At 39.3% G+C, this 16254-nt stretch overlaps 1 protein-coding gene across 10 annotated transcripts in view; it reads left to right on the top strand.

Moving 5' to 3' along the window:
• Positions 1-10324, top strand: part of CD44 (CD44 molecule (IN blood group)) — a 52518-nt gene extending 42194 nt beyond the window's left edge. For 8 of the 10 annotated variants that reach the window (XM_064425036.1, XM_064425035.1, XM_064425038.1 and 5 more), the window contains 4 exons: positions 330-515; positions 3447-3569; positions 4801-4879; positions 6907-10324. In XM_064425036.1, the coding sequence (XP_064281106.1) occupies positions 330-515; positions 3447-3569; positions 4801-4879; positions 6907-7123 (605 nt within the window). In that variant the 3' untranslated portion in view covers positions 7124-10324. The remainder of the gene's footprint in view (positions 1-329; positions 516-3446; positions 3570-4800; positions 4880-6906) is intronic. The other 2 variants (XM_064425041.1, XM_064425044.1) reach the window with 1 other exon arrangement.
• The last annotated feature ends 5930 nt before the right edge of the window (positions 10325-16254 follow it).

Genomic DNA, 16254 nt, shown 5'->3' with positions numbered 1-16254 from the left:
AGAGGTGAGGCTGCTCACTCCTGAGTTACAGGGTCAGGTAGTTGCTGCTAAAATCTCTTCTTCTAAAGGTCTCCCCTTTCCATCTCTCACTGGGATCTGTATATGTTGCCAGCATCTTGCTCCAACATGCGGAGCGTAGATGTGGAGCTTAAGGGTCTCTCAGAAGCCAGTGACAGTGTGGAAGAAGGAGGAAAGGCCTTCATGTCTTCTCCCCTCCTTCTGTGCTTTGCATGAAGAAGGTGAAGGTGCTTTCTGGCTTGCTGCAGCCCAGGGAATAATGTGGGTGGTGGTTTTTGTGAGTGCTCCTGATCATGCCACCATTATGGCAGTCATAGAATCCATGGATGATGCTGACCAAGACAAAGCAACCAAGGAGCCACTGACACCTGGCACTGCCCCTGGAAGGGAAGGTGAACCAGCAAACACCACAGATGGTTTCCATGTCCATGGGATACCTGGAGTTTTTTCAGACATTGAGGACCGTTTTATTCCCTTGCAGACTCCTCTTACTACCAGTAAGAACAATGAATTATAACAATTTTCATTTCTCCATCAGTAAGTTGTTATTGTGGACAATGGCTATTGTTCAAAAATGTATACTAAGCATAACTGTAAATGGTTGTCATATTATGATTTCCATTTTGGGTTTTGTTATTGGTTTTAACCTGCTGATAAGATGTCATGAATGGTATCACTTTCTAGTAAAAGCATTAGCTGAAGGCTGAAAATATGTTTTGCAAATAAGCTTTTCTTATATTCTGTTATCAGCATGTGGTAACACAACCATTGAAATGAAGAAGTGTAAACTTTCTGCTCATGCCCATACATTTGTGATAGCATTTTTTTCTTTCATTTTTGCTGGGCACAAATGACACCTATGTAACTCTTAACTATCTGTCCCTTTTCCCCATTTGTGACCTTCTAAAGTAGCTGAATAGGTACAAAAGGTGGCACCATTTTTTTCCCTAGTTATATATGCTGTTGGAATCTTTCCAGTGATTGATTGTAGCTGTTACTGGGCTGTAACTGACATTACATTTGTGAACAGCCTTGTTTTTCAAAGGGTTGTTCTTCTGATGAAGTTAGTGCAGTTAACAGTGTTTGCCTATTATACTACTTACAGCCTTTGGGGTTTTTTTATGTGTGATCAAGTGCTAATAATATGGGAAATGAAGGGACTTTTCCTTATTCCCAAATGTAGTTTCCATACAAGTAACCATGCTAACAGTAAGGGTCTTTTTCCCAATTCAGCTAATCCAAACGCTGTTTTCATGCACTTTCTTGGAAGTTAGTGGAACCATTCCAGAGCATAATTTTGCCAATGCTCTGTGGACATTCATTGCTTATAAACAAGATTATGTACCTATATTTTTACAGCATTATACAAAAAAAACTTGAAAGCTAATTATTTTAATAATTCATTAATATTAATTAATATATTGTGAGGTAGAGCTTGGGCTAATTATTTTTCAAGAATTTTGTATAGACCAGTAAATTCAACTCCAACAAAATTGCCTGGTTGTAGTATTTTGACATAGGCATAGCACTATAAATGCAAAATATGTATTTGTCAGAATTTTATTGGAAAGCTAAATCTGTTTTAAATAATGTCTTCTTACTAAAACTCATTTCTTTCATTTCACAGACCCTATTCACTTAATTAATTTAAACTGCCTTCTTAATTTTATGTGCAGGCATACACTATGAAAAAATGTTTGCTACCTTTCTGTTTTGAGCACGTAAAACCTGTGAGAACCGGTTTGAATCTTTTTCAGCGGGAATATCCTTCTCTGTGGGAATATTGTCAGTACCCTGGCAAAAGGCTCAGAAGGCCATTTTCTCAAAACTCTTCCTCTTTTCATTTACCTTCTCTTGGTGTGTTTTAAGAAGACAGTTTACAGGAATTACTAAGACCAATACCATTGTCATCAAAAATCTTATTCATTCATTTGTAATATTGCCCAGTATAGGTGAAATGGAATGGAAAAGATTCATGAATGTATTGTTAATGTTAATTTGATCAAATGAATGGTTTGATGCACTGTACCACTTTTTTTCACTTGCTTTTTTTCTACAGCAATGTTTAAGCTGTGGTCAGACCACACTAAGTGTCCAAGTGTCCACAGAATCACAAGTCAGTCCACTGAAGGGACACAAAAAATAAGTGTCCATTAAAAAAAAAAAATCTGGTATGTTACCAAAATGAAGTGTAGAAGGCTTTTGAGGTTCCCTCCCTACCATTTGCAAGCGCCTCCCCAGAGCCAGAACTGCAGGGAACGTGGCTGACCCTTGCTGCTGCTTCTCAGTGCTCAGGAGAGCAGCAAATGTAGCAGGTTTCTAAGCACACAAATTTTAATAAATGTCTGAATGCCTTTCTAAGGGGTTTTGTGGAGGAAAAGCTCAAAAATCTGCTGAGACGTAGTGTAGACAAGTTAGTAGGTCCCTCTTGGTCAGCTTTCTTTGCTGCTGGATCAAGACTCTTCATTGCTGAATTTGTGCTCTGTCCTTTGTTGTGAGATAGCACCAAACAACACACCAGTCAATAAGTTTCTTGTTAATAAAAATAATAAAAACATCTGGAAAATTCATGAGCTGCTTGCTGGCTATGCTTCACAGAGGGAATAGAACATGCTTCTCAGTTTTGCATTTGCCAGCTGTTACTAGGAAATGAGATCAGAAATACTGGACAGAAATTAGTTATAATGTGTGTTAAAGAAAAAGAACTTTACAGCTGATTAGAGTTAGTGTTTAATTTCTTAGAGTCTGAAAGAATTCAGAGAGGTGGAGATCTGTAATATATTTTTTATAGTGATATTAAAGCAGCAGTCCCAAATGAAATTACTGTATCTATAGTCTGCTTATAATTTTAGACTTGGGATACTCTTATAGTAATAGCACGGGCCAGGAATGTAATTGCCTAAAAGTTTAAGCAGTACAGCCAGTTTAGAAAATAGAAGAGACTGATTTAAGAACTAATACCATCTTGGAACCAAATTACACAACTTATTAAAAAGGACAACAGGATCCACATCTAAGTTTGCAGAGAACACGTTTTTCTATTAGGAAAAGAATACTTTTAATTTTTAGAGTCCCACTCTAGCTGCCAAAGTCACAAGCATTCAAAGAACTATTGTTCAATTTTATGACATCATTAGAGTTTTAGGTGTTCAGTTTTATCCTGTGTCAGAATAGAATTGAAGCATGTGAGGGAGACAAGAGGGGAAAGCCATGAATTTTGCTTCTCAAAATACTAAAGCTAGCCATAATTCAGATGAGTGTCATGCTTATAGTCTATGTGATAGTTTTCAGTATAAACACTCATTAATTTCTCAGCATGGGATTTCCAGAGTATGATTTTTACATTGTTTAAGTTGCAGTCTTCCTACGTTGCTGTTAAATATCCCCCAAGCATATTTGGCCTAATGGATGGGGTTTTTGTTCTTTAGGCTCTACCTCTAGTGTATATGGTAACCAAGGACCACACAAGGGACATTTTGAATCCACGACTTCCCCTGGAGAGACTGCCACAACAAAAATAGATTCACAACCAAGGTCGGCCCGTGTACCAGGTGGGTTTTTGAAGTCAAATATTTTAAAAATCCAAGGACAGAATTCTCTTCATATGACCTGAAGTAAGAGATGAAAATGAAGGTCAAATGCAGTTGTTCAGACTTTGTTCTGAATCAGATAATATTCAGCATTTCAAAAGTAGTCTGAAAGATGGAGCATATAATTTTTCAGCAATATTAAGATGAAAGAAACCATTAATTTGGGGAATGGGATTAAGATTCAATGAAATTTATAAACTGAAATTAAATCAAGCAAAACTTGCTAAAGTTATATGCATAGTATCATATCCATGAGAATGTTCAGCTGAGAAAAGCTCTCCAGAAGAGAGCGTGCAGACTAAAACAGAACAAAAAGAAGCCAACACCATGATACAGCTGCAAAAGAATGCAAATATATTCTGGGACTTATTAGTGGTAAAGTCATTTTGAAACAGAGAAAGTAATTATCCCACTGTACTTAGGCCTAGCAAGTCCAGAGCTGAAAATCTGTGTTCAGTTCAAGGCATTGCATTAGTCATATGGGGAAAAAATGGAGAAAAGCACACAGAAAATTTTGGGAAGGTAACCTTTGACACACCTTTTGAAGAACTCATCATTTGCAGGGAAAACTGAAGGGACATATAAGAGCATACTACTGAAAGAATGCCTGTCAGTTTTTCACCATGGAGTACTAATAATTAACTAATTGGAAGAGATAATTTGTTGCAATTAAATGTATGAGTCTTGTTAAATAAGGAACAGTTGTTTCAAACAAAGAAAATACAGGACATAGCTCTTGGGAGAGGACCCCCATCTGTAATGGTAGCAGAGCTATAATGGTAGTAGAGAGTAGGCTGCTGGGAAGGTTGTGACACCCCTGCTTTACTAAAAATGTGCTAAAACTCATGCTGCTTCTGTGCCTGAGATTGTAGGTGTGTCATGATAAGCCTTTTCTTTTGCCATTGGAGTAAATCAGTGACACAGTTCTTCACCTATGCTCATCAAAATGCTTGCAGGTGACAACAGTGACGGGCCATTTAATCTGAGCTGGCCTGTGTATAGCTGAATGATGAAAATGTGTTTGATTTGCACTGAAAGACTTTGTACGCCAAACAAACATTCATGGAAGCTAGAAAAAGAGTGTGACAGCTTGTGGGAAGTAGAAGAGATGGTGTTTCTGCAGTTCTGTGAAATGGCAAAACCACACGAGATGCATTCTCACGCTCTTGCCCTCCCTCATCTGTCCCTACAGACTGGCTGATCATCGTGGCTGCTCTCGTGGTGCTTGCACTGATCCTGGCAGTGTGCATTGCTGTCAACAGTCGCAGGAGGTAAGGCCACCCCTTTACATTTCCAAAACACACTGCCTTACTTTTCTCTTCCTTGAGAGTCTCCAAAGCTTTCTCAGAGTGGAGTAGCAAAGCACAGGAAAGAGCATCCTCTGCAAAGCTCTGTGGCTTGTGGTGTGGGGACCCAGGTCACCGTGTCCCGCACAGGTCACACATCAGCCTTCACACTCACCTGGAACCACTCACATGGAGTCAGCAGCTACATGAACTGTTTAGTCTGTCAAAAGGAAACCAACTGTATATAGATCACAGAAAATTGATTACCCTCTGTCTATTAGTTATTAATGGGAAAATCGTGTTCACAGAGAGTGGAAGTTGTGAGGTGAACACAGACAATGACAACAACAGGATGAGCAGGAATAATCCTCCCCCACAGAAGCGTTGTCTGTGTGCAGTGTGAAGGGCTGTCTTAGACCATCACAGCGATTCTGGGAAAACCTGCTACTCTGTTTCTTCTGAATAAGAGCCAGTATCACAGCTGGCAGTCACAAGCATATATGCTAACATTGCTCTCAGAGCTCTCAGCAGCTTTATGTAGCTCCATTTTACAGATGAGAAGGCTGAGGAGTGAAAAGTAATGCAGTGATCTGTGCAAAGTTAGCTGGGAAATTGGAAAAACCTTCACCTAAAGGATAGGCTATAATATCCTTACATCTTTCTTTTCTCTGGGGCCTGTTCTGAGGTTACTTGCAAATTGTCTTCAACAGCTTTTTGCTACTTGAATGTTAAAATCGATCTTTTTAACCGAGTAACTATTTGCTACTTGAGTGTTGGATTTTAATTCCTTTTTCATGAGAATGACCATATAATATGTGGAGATTTTTGTGCAGGAAGCAGTGAGCACATTTTTTCCTAGTCTGTTGGTTGCAGAGCACTCTGAGCTGCTCTTTAAAGAGGCTTTGGAGCTCCACAGCTCCTTGCTGGCGTCTTTGGCATTTTATGGCTGCAGAGCAGGAAATAATTCCCAAGGGTGTGTGTAGCATTAGCAGAGTGAACTGAGCTACTTCAGATAAAATAACCCTCATCTGTGAGTCAGTAGGCATGAAAAAAAATTCCAGTTTAGAAGCATATTAATAAAATTGAACAGCCAAATCAGTCCTTCAGGAATAAATATGCTGCATTTAAGAAGAAAGGACTTAAAAGTCCAACTTCACATTGTCCCTCTTAGGCATGCTGGGCTCTGCATATTCGCTTTACACAAGGCTGTTTGAGGACAAGTAGGGTGTCCAGCACTGTGTAGCCAGGCAGTCATCTAAACAGTAAATCTGACAGCTATAAGTAGTGCTTTTTTTACTATACTGAAGGATACCCAGCCCATGATAACCAGTGTGCATCAGCTTTGGACTGGTGACTCTTTAAAAGATTGTGTTTGTGCGTGTGTTTTAATTCAGAGCTGCATATAATTCTTATTGGGCAGCCCTGCAGTGAGTGTAACTTGGAAAGCACAGTACCTCTTTCCTACCTGAACATCCCAAGGAGCTCTGCTGCAGATGGCAGCAAGAATAGTTCTCCATATTTCCTTAATGTTGGTTGGCTTCTAAGCTTGACATGCTAATACAAAGGAAAAAACAGTTGTCTTGTTTAATGAGGTTGATCCAGATTTTCTGCTTGCTTAAGAGTTTGTGCATTTTCAAAGCTGCGGTCCCAAGCCTGGATTTTGAAGATGTCCTCATAGATTCCAAGATTCATAAATGTGGATAAATCCAACTGATAGAAAAATATTTCTAGCCTTCAGTAATGAATGTTATTGCTATATGTAGTAACAGTAAATATAAATTAGATAAGTGAGCTCCTGATAAATTTTATGCATATAGTGGTGGATGCTTTCAAAAATAAAATATGCAATACGGAGAAACTTTAGCCTTTGTATGGTATAAGTCTGCACTGGCAGACATAAGTTTGATTTCCAGTCACCTTTTCCTAAATATTGACCTTCAGTTTTTTGTTTGTTTTGTTTGTTTTTTTTTTTTAGACTCTGTTTATAATATTTTATTTTTATGTCTTTCTAGATGTGGGCAGAAGAAAAAGCTAGTGATTAACAATGGCAAAGGGGCAGTGGAGGACAGGAAGACAAGTGAATTAAATGGAGATATCAGCAAATCACAAGAAATGGTGCACTTGGTTCATAAAGGACAGTCAAATGACCGAACACAAGCATGTGATGAATTCCTGACTGTTAATGAAACACAAAATCATCACGAGTTTGACATGAAGACTGGAGTGTAGTGGTACCACACTGCCAAGCAGATCAGGGCTGGGGAAACCAAAATCGTGTGGAACTTGAACAGGAATTCACAGATGCACTGTGCTACTGATGTCTTTTGAACATAAGCATGAGTTCTATTTCCTTTTAATCACTTTGCAATGACACCTGAGTTTAAAAATTGACATGTGCTTTCTGAAGTACACCCCCAAGAGTTGTGTAATGCTTTCAGTTCCCAGTCCCTTCACAGAGGACTCTCACTGTGTCCTGGATGTTAGGAGGCAAGTTTGCATCATTATTCCCCAGATGGAAGGTCTTCACTGTGTGAAGCTAAAGAAGTGTCCAGTCACTCCATCTTACAGATATTTAAAGTATTAAACATGCCATGGTACAGAAATAAGTGAGGAAAAATGTCAAGAGTAAAAAAATCAAGTTTAAACCCAAAAGGCATCTTCTACAATGTCTGCAACAGCAGAATCCTTCAGAAATGCCTTCCAGCCAGGAATAGCAGTGGGTACATTCAGAATCTGCCAGTATAAACAAAAAGTGACATTTTATAATTATGTGTGGCTTGGTCTGCAACGAGGGAAGCCCAGAAGGACAAAATTTATTTATCTCTATTTTTAAATATCTATGGACATACAGCAAGTCTTCTCCGGAGGGGTAAAAAAGGCATGAAAACATGAGCTGAAACATAATAAACTTCTATTCTTTATTATCCTAGCAACCTGTACAATTATCCTTCTGTTTTTGAGGTGTTCATTGCTCTTCTCCCCGCCTCATTCATTGGTCCAAGTTTGTGCATGTTTTTAATGAGCCTGTTAGTTAAGATGGTGAATAAAACAAAATGACCCCAGCTCTATCACATATGCACAAATCAAGTAATTGAGATCACTAGGGAAGCTGACAGTATTTTATTCCTGAAAATAGGTCTCTATATTCTGCTCCATTTTACTGAGGAGATGCTGAGCCTATTAAATATTTTTCCCCTATAACTATTATATTATACGAGATTGCTGATATTTTAAAAGTTGCTTTTCTATGATCTCGCTCATTTCTTCTGAATTCTATTTCATCTACATTTTTTCCATCAGCTTTTTAAAAACACCAGAAAGAAACATTGCTTGCTTTTTTGGTACCAGAAATTCAATTTCAACAGAAAAGATCAAAGCAAATGAAAGGAAACTCTTCCCAGCCATGTAATATAGTAGAGTAGCTGAGCTGCATTGTTACATGCTTTTGTTATGTCCTTTTGTGTCTGTTATGTAAAGTATTTGTATTAAGCTATGATGCTGTGCATTATATTGATATGAATTGTCAGGAAAACAATTATTTACTACCAGTGGTTTGTGCCATTTTTAAGAAAGCTTATTGGAATGGAGGGAGAATTGTAACTTCTAATTGGACTCCCCCCAGGAAATGCAGGGAAAAATGTTGTTCTGTGTCAGCTGTGGGATGTGGATGGTCTGTAGCAGGGTTATTCAGGAGTTCTGTTCACTGACCATAGCCCCTGTGTTTGAAACTGTTCTGCTAAAGTATGTTACATTATATTCTCCATCTGGAGCAGTTTGGAGGATGAATATTCAGCTGGCTAAATACTGATTTAGCTAGTACTGATCTTTACTGGAACAAAAAGCACAAGACTGTTGATTATATTTCTGAGTCACAGCCCTCCAGCAGTTTCCCATGTGCTTCATGGAAATGCTCAAGTGCCCTGGTATCTGCTGGCAGATCTCCTCAGGGCAATTTACACCTGGGCAAAAAGTCCCAAGACAAGGTGATGTTTTAAAATACACACCGGGTGTTTTCTGACTTTATGCACATCAGATATTTCATCTGTGAACAGTAAAGTTCACAGATGAAATATCTGACCTGCATACAAGTGATTCTTGTTTAATGTTTTTAGCACAATTTTCTATTTGTCATTAGAAATCAAACTTATCTGTTGAAGGCTGTGCTTGAACTGGTGTTAGGTACTCATTCCACTAAGTATGGAGATCCAGGGTAAGAATTATTCCTGTCTTTAAATCCTAACTGAACATGGGTCTCAGTGAGAAGGACATATTTCACTGTCTTGGAGGCTAAACTTCTCTTTTAAAAAACCAAAAAAATCTGTGGCACATTAATCTCCCTATTCAGATGCTGAATGAAGAAATCCATAAACTTCTTCATAATTTATCTTAAAGTCAGTAGCTGTAAAAGCACAGGCAACACTGGTTGGGTTCTTTGTATATTTTAAAATGAGAGATGCTCAAGAGGCAGTGCCATTATTTTATATATGCTGATTCTTTTTTGATTACGTCCTGTCACTTATGTGTAATTGTTTCATTATAGTTTCAAAACTAGACAGCCATTTCATATGTATAATACAGTACATATTTTTATTAATCATGCTTTTATTATGAGGGGTTGTTTGTTGTGTGTATGTATTTTTATATAGAGCACTTGATATATTTGCATATTTATTTAACAGATTAATCAGAATTAAAGAAATGCCATCTCTAAATTGTAACTAGAAATAGTATTGCTAAAAACACATTGGACTTTAAAATAAGCTTCCAAAATAAACCTGATTCCACACTGAGGATAAAATGTAAGTCCAGCTGTTATTGGGAGAGAAGTCTTCAGCTGGATAGTCGAGTGCTGTGATCATTTTTTCTGCAAACTCCAAGCCAGGCTGAGGTGGGTGCTGTGTGACCTTGGCTGCTCTGCTGGCCTCCCATAGGCTCCACAGATGCTCTGGGAGTTAGTGATGAGCTCAGCTTTGCCCCCGAAACAGACACAGCTACAACAACTTGGTTCCATTTAAGATGAACCCAGTAAGATCTTGACAACCATTCCTGGCTCACTTAACCAACATTTGAAGAGTGTAGCACCCAACAAGACCCAGCCCTTCCTGCTGGGCACTGACAGACAAATCAGCTGTGACTGACAAATCTCACTGTCTCTTGGTCTACCCTTGCTTGGTGCCTAAGAAGAATGAGGATCTCTCCTAAAAATGCTAAGGAGCCTGCAATCAGCTTCTGTTATTCCTTTGTCTAAAGAGTTTCAAATAAATGTGATCCAGACCAGTGGAATACTGTCTAAACCAGCAAGCATATTTAAAAGAGTCTTTGTATGTTTTATGGGAATGTAATATTTTCACGAAGCAATGCAGGCTGATTGTTTCATCTGTATTTTCTTGAAGTTCTGAAAAGGAATATATGATTAAAGGAGAGAAAGAATGTGCAGCTGTCATGTCTGCCTTTCTGGATGTCAAACCCTTTCCACAGTACCACTTCCAAAATGGTACTTTTGCAGTTTTTCATAGGATAGCAATGTTTTTTGTGTGTCCCTTGTCAACAACAACAGCTTCTGTACTAATTAGTTTGAAGCATTTTGCCTGGAATATTTTTAGGAGACAATTGCCAAGTGTCTCTTTAGAGACACCATATCATTCTGGTTAGGGCTGGTCCTAATTATTCTTTCTGTAGATGAAGGAAATAAATCCTCTGACAACTGTATTCTGCCTCCACATAAAAAGATGCCAGGATATTTTGTAAGTCAGCAGTTAATGGGTTTATTTTAAACTATATTAGGCCATTAGACAATAATTATTTCTTAAGCTTTATTAAACAGTTCAAGGGTCTAATGCCACTGAGTCTCTGCAAGGGCTCTGATTAATAAAATACCAGCCCTTTTGGTAACCACAAGTTCTGACTACTTCTCTGTGGAGGGGAAAAGGACCAAAGGTGGCAGGAAAAAGGCTGTTCCTTGGGGTGAGGTTCCAGCTGTGTGGGAGTGGGTGACAAAATTCCTGTTCCTTAAGGGTGGTAAAAATTGTGCAAAGGTGTTTTGGGCATGAACCTGGGGGGTTCAGGACAGAGGGAGAGCACAATTTCTGGGAAAGGATGTAAAGGGAGAGTGAAATATCTGTACTGCAACTGGGAAAGTACCTTCAACACCCCCAGCAGCGTGGCACTTGAATGTTTCACAACTCTGAGTAGGAAAAAAGAGCCTTTTCCTGTGAACCTCCCCCACCTCCAAGTCATCCTCTACATCCACCACCTCATTTGCAAACTGAGTTTGAATTTTCCCCTGGTAACTTATTTCTCACTGCTGCTGTGCCCTGCTGCATGTGGCATCCCCCATGCTGGGATCAAGCAGCTGTGGCAATGAGGAGAGGCAAATTTAGCAAAGATGAGTAGCAGTGTGTTTTGTACAGCACAGAGACTGCACTTTTTGTCTTCTCTTTCTCACCCCTTTGCAGTAAGGTTAGTAAAGGCAAGATTTCAAAAACATTTCTGAGAGGGACTGATTTGATTTTTATTTATGCCTTAACATATATTACATGTGGGGTGAAAAATTACTGCAGGGACTGTACAGGTGCTGAAAGCCCTGACACATGTCAGGTGTTAAGGATGCCTGGGAACAAATGCCTGGGAAATGGAGCTGTGGGAGCAGCCTTGGCAGATATAAGCAGTTACTCTCTCCATCTCCCTTTTTGTCTCTCTGGTCTCTTTTCTATCCCACTGTGGTCAGAACTATATCCAATAAATGGCTCTTGGGTATTTGCTGCTTTTGGGCATTATTTTCATCCCAAATCTATCCCTGACTCCTCTTACAGTGGGACAGGACAATTCCGCTTCTTGCTTATCTTCCTGTTTTGAAAATGCAAGATTGATACAGATCTTCACATTGGTCAAATGAGCTGCTGCATAGGGGTTTTTAAAAGTTACAACTCTAGAAGAGAATCCACCATCAAAGCAGCTCTCCTGACCTCAAGACAGCTGATTATTGTTAAAGTGCAGGAAAATCAGGGCAGTGAAAGCTTTACCTGTGCTTTAAACAGAGCCTTTCAATTTTGGCTGGATGGATTCCAGCAACAAAAAGAAAGGTTTTGTCTGAGTGACACCTTCAAGGAGTCTCAGAGTTGTTATTTAAAAAGTTTTATTAAAAAGAATTTATTCCTACTCGACAGGAAAAGTGTTTTGGATGAAAAAATGGGGGAATGAGACCCACCTTTGTATACATTCTCTGACACAAAAAGGTGTGCACTCAACACTGATGTGAATGTGTTTAGTTTTTCTTTAAAAGAAAATTTCTAAACTTATGAAGTTTTGGATCAAAACAAGTCCACAAAAACTGTGAAAAAAAGATTACTTTTTTTTTTCTCAGAAACAGACATAATTTCAGCTAGTTTTAATAATCCAGATAGAAGATACAACTGTACAAATTTCCTTTTTGTTTTGGTTTGGTTTTGGGTTTTTTGGTTTCGTTTTGGGGTTTTTTTTGGTGTTTTTTTGGGGTTTTGTTTTGGTTGGTTGTGGGGTTTTTTTGGTTTTTTTGTGGGTTTTGGGGGTTTTTTGGATTTTTTTTGGTGGGGGAAGATTCTCCATATCTTGTATGAGTAAAAGAGTATAGCTTTTCCTTTGTACTAAAATGAAATTCTTAGAAGAAATTTATGGTCCCACTGGAAAAAAAGATATGCAAATTTACAACAAAACAGGATTGTTCAAGTCTAAGATGTCATAAGTTTAAGTGCATTTATCAGAAAAAACAGCATTTTTTTAGAAAATTAAGAAAAATCTCACTCAAACACCCACTTAACTTAGAATTTGGGTCAGCAGCAGCTTTTTGCTGGTGCTGAAGCTGAGGCACAGGTGAGATTAGGGGTACATAGGCTGGCAGTGGTAGATCAGCACACGGCGCTGGAGACTGTACATCCAGAAACTCTTAGGTCTGCTGAGTTTGTCCTGACGTCCTTGTAACTCTCAGAGCAACCCAGGGCAGAGGAAGATGCAATAAGGCATTTTCCACTTCTCTGGAGGCTCTACATTTTGTACCTGGCATCTGAAAGCCTTGCCTTGGGCAGTTGTGGTAGGATGGAGTCTGCTTTAATACCCATATTGGCAGTCTCATGTGGAAGTGTATAAATTGTTTGGTACCACTTGGTGCCAAATGGCTTTGGTACAGCTGAGTTTTAGCTTTAATTCTAAATTTACTTGTAGTCATGATGTGTACATCATCTAGTTTCTGTCAGGACAGAAGGCTCTTCCCTGGGTAAATCTAAAAGAAGACCCCTTAGATAATTTTCAATGACCACATGTTCCCTTGCATGAATTGAGACTCCACACTTCCATTTTTTCTTATAAGAAACAGTAATAAACTGTGCTGCCCCATGATGGGGTTAAAGTCTGAGTTTATATTATTTATATTTATATCTATAGTTATAATTATATCTAGACTTTTATATTTCTATTATTTATATTTCTATATATTTATATTTATATTTATATTTATATTTATATTTATATTTATATTTAATCAAAGTACTTTTTTTTAAAAGCAAGCATCCTGTTCAGGGCTGCTGCTGCAGACTGCTAGCAGCACCTTACCAGAGCTAGTTTAGGGAGACAGTTTCCTGCAGCTGAGTTTATCTAAGGTGAATCCATGGCAGCTGAGCCCCATACACAAGACACAGAGATCTCAGCTGACAACAGCACACCAAGAGAGAGAAGAGTCTTCCTGCACATGCTGTGGACAACAGCCATCAGTGTTACAAACCTCAGAGCAAATGCTGGGCTCCTTTTACTTTTTAGATCTACAAATTATCCTTTGTTTTGGCTTTCTTCAAGCATTGCGTGTCTATCTGTAACTTCATGTGCAAGTACATGGAGTTTGTCTTCCTGTAAAACTGTTTCGCAAGCATCTCCTCAGTCCAGCAGGTTTTGTTTTCCAGCAGTAGGTCTTCAGATTCAATAGCTTTGTAGTTCTTGGGTATTTCCCTGCAGTTCTTTAATGGTTTATTTTCTAGTTAAACTTTCTTTCATTAATCAAGTGAATGTCAGAAATGAACTGAAGGTAGGGATGTTTGTTTGTTCAGGCAGTGACTTAAAAACAAACTTACCCTTTGTTCAAGAAGGTTGACTTCCCCCCTCCAGCCGTGAAGAGGACAGGTATAAAGCCTGCCCAGTGTTTACTGGCTGGTAAAAAATGGGAGAAGCCTGGTTCAGAAATAAAGCTGAAATGATCCTGTCAATTTAGATAATGCCAGAAACCTGGGTAAAATAGTGACATGATTTTTCAGTGCATTTCTGGCTTGGTCCCTCTTCCTGTCCCTTCACTGCACTGGTTGTCAGCTGCCTTTTCTCCCTTGCACATCTGCACAGCAGCATTTCTCAGGTGCTGTGCAGGGATCACAGGAGAGTGATCCATGCAGCTTCTTCAGGCACCCCAGTAAAAAAACAGGCAAATGGGAGATTAATCTGTTTTACAAATGAGTACATGAAAAGCAGACATTTTTAGTTCAGTCACAAATGAGAATGAAGAGCACAGCACTGTGTGAAATACACCCTGTGTTGCTTTTTCTAAATGCCCAACTTCAGAAGCCCTGCCAAGAGCGTGAAGCCTTGCTCCTCCAGACCTTGTTCCTGTAGTTTTGGTGGGCAGCAGTCAGTTTTGTCATTTATCTGTGTACACAGACACATCTTGTTTATCACCACAGAATGTGCCTGCCCCAACCACCAGGACCACAAGCCCTTATCTTGCATGCAATCTGTTTTCCTCCCTGCCTTTTCTACAAGTGAGAGAGCAGGCAGTCACTGCCTGGCCTGGGCAGCTGCCTCAGCTCTGGGTGCCTGCACAGGGCTCTGCACAGCTTTGGAAACAAAATGGCTCCAAGCCCTGCTGGGGTATTTGTGCATTATTGCAATGCAAGTGTTTGCTGCAAATAACCCAGCGCAACTGAGTGTAATTTTTACTGCTGTTTTCCTCCTAAAGCATTCACTGTACGTTGGGGCCACCTGTTTCTTTCATAACCTTGTCCTGTTCACCTGTTCTATCTGATACAAAGGAGAAGATTGTTTCCAATCTAACAACCCCAAAGTATTATCTCAGTTGTTCTTTCATGCCTTAGAAAGAAGATATATATATATCTTAATATGGGTCCATGATTCATAACTCACTGGCTTTTATATCCTCTTTTAGCAGACTCTTTCCTGTAGAGAGGAACACATTCCAGACATAAACACACTCCTGAAATAATCTTTTTCTCTAAGGCTACAGACATGGAGAAAAGGGGTACAAGGACCTTGCAAGGGCTCAGAGAATCAGCCTTTGGGGTGTGTATTTTCAGAAAGGTCAGCTTCATATAATTGCAGTACTGGTTCCTGCATAGGTTGGTTATTTTAAGTAATTTTGCATAAACGTTGCTTTCAAAAAAGCAACGTACACAGGTTGGTGTCAAGCCTTTAATTTTAAACTTTTATTCTGATGTGTAACAGAAGAGCAGACAGATTCCTTTTATGGAAGGAATTTGAATGTACAGAGTGCACCTGAAGTATGTGAGTAATGAGCATCCTGGAAAAACTTGAACAAGGAATTTTATATTAGCAGAATGCATTTATTAAAAACACTTGTTGATGAGGCCAGATCAGGACATTTTTGCTCTGGTATCAAAATGGCAGCAGATAAATTTACTTTTTCAGTAAGTCAGATTTACTTTTTGCCCAAAGATTCTCTCAGCACCACAGCAGGACTTAGTTCGTTACTGACTCAGAGGGCAGACTGCCAGCTGAGGCACCGCCAAAGCCACTTCCTGCCATGCCTGGATTTCTTTGGAAATTTCTCAAGTGGATGATTAAGAAGAAAAAGGCCCAGGGTTGTGCAGACTGTTGGTGCTCACAGGGGAGGTTTCGGCTGTGCCTTTATCACACACCGGTAGCTGTGCTATTTCCGCAGCGCCTGCTATTCCGAGCATGCAGAAACCTTGGAGCTTTCTCTCCATACTTGGCAACTGCCACTCCACCGGGCCACGGTTCACTCCATGAGATCTCTTAATTTATGTGTTAAATACTGTTGATTTCTTTATAAAGAACTCCAGAAGTTCCGCTACAGGCTTTGTTTATTATTTTTTTTAGAAAGGCTATGAATAAAAGATTTCTTTTTTAGCAGCCAGGGGAGGGAAGTAGGTTTCTAAAGCAACTGCAGCCATTGATTTGTGTCCTCCTACTCTTCTAACGTCTTTTCACTTCTCTAGGCTTCATTGCCAAGAACTGAAGTTAGTGAATCCTGGCCTTTGTGGAAAATGAGCTCATTTGCAGCCAGCATCCTGGAATATTTGAAGGATAAAGTGAGGGGTGAAATCTCTAACTCTTCTGCAAAATCAGATCCA

The sequence above is a fragment of the Passer domesticus genome, chromosome 6, assembly GCF_036417665.1.
Source record: "Passer domesticus isolate bPasDom1 chromosome 6, bPasDom1.hap1, whole genome shotgun sequence".
NCBI lineage: Eukaryota > Metazoa > Chordata > Aves > Passeriformes > Passeridae > Passer > Passer domesticus.
Note: the sequence above shows the minus strand (reverse complement) of the source record. Positions and strands in the feature narration are given on the sequence as shown.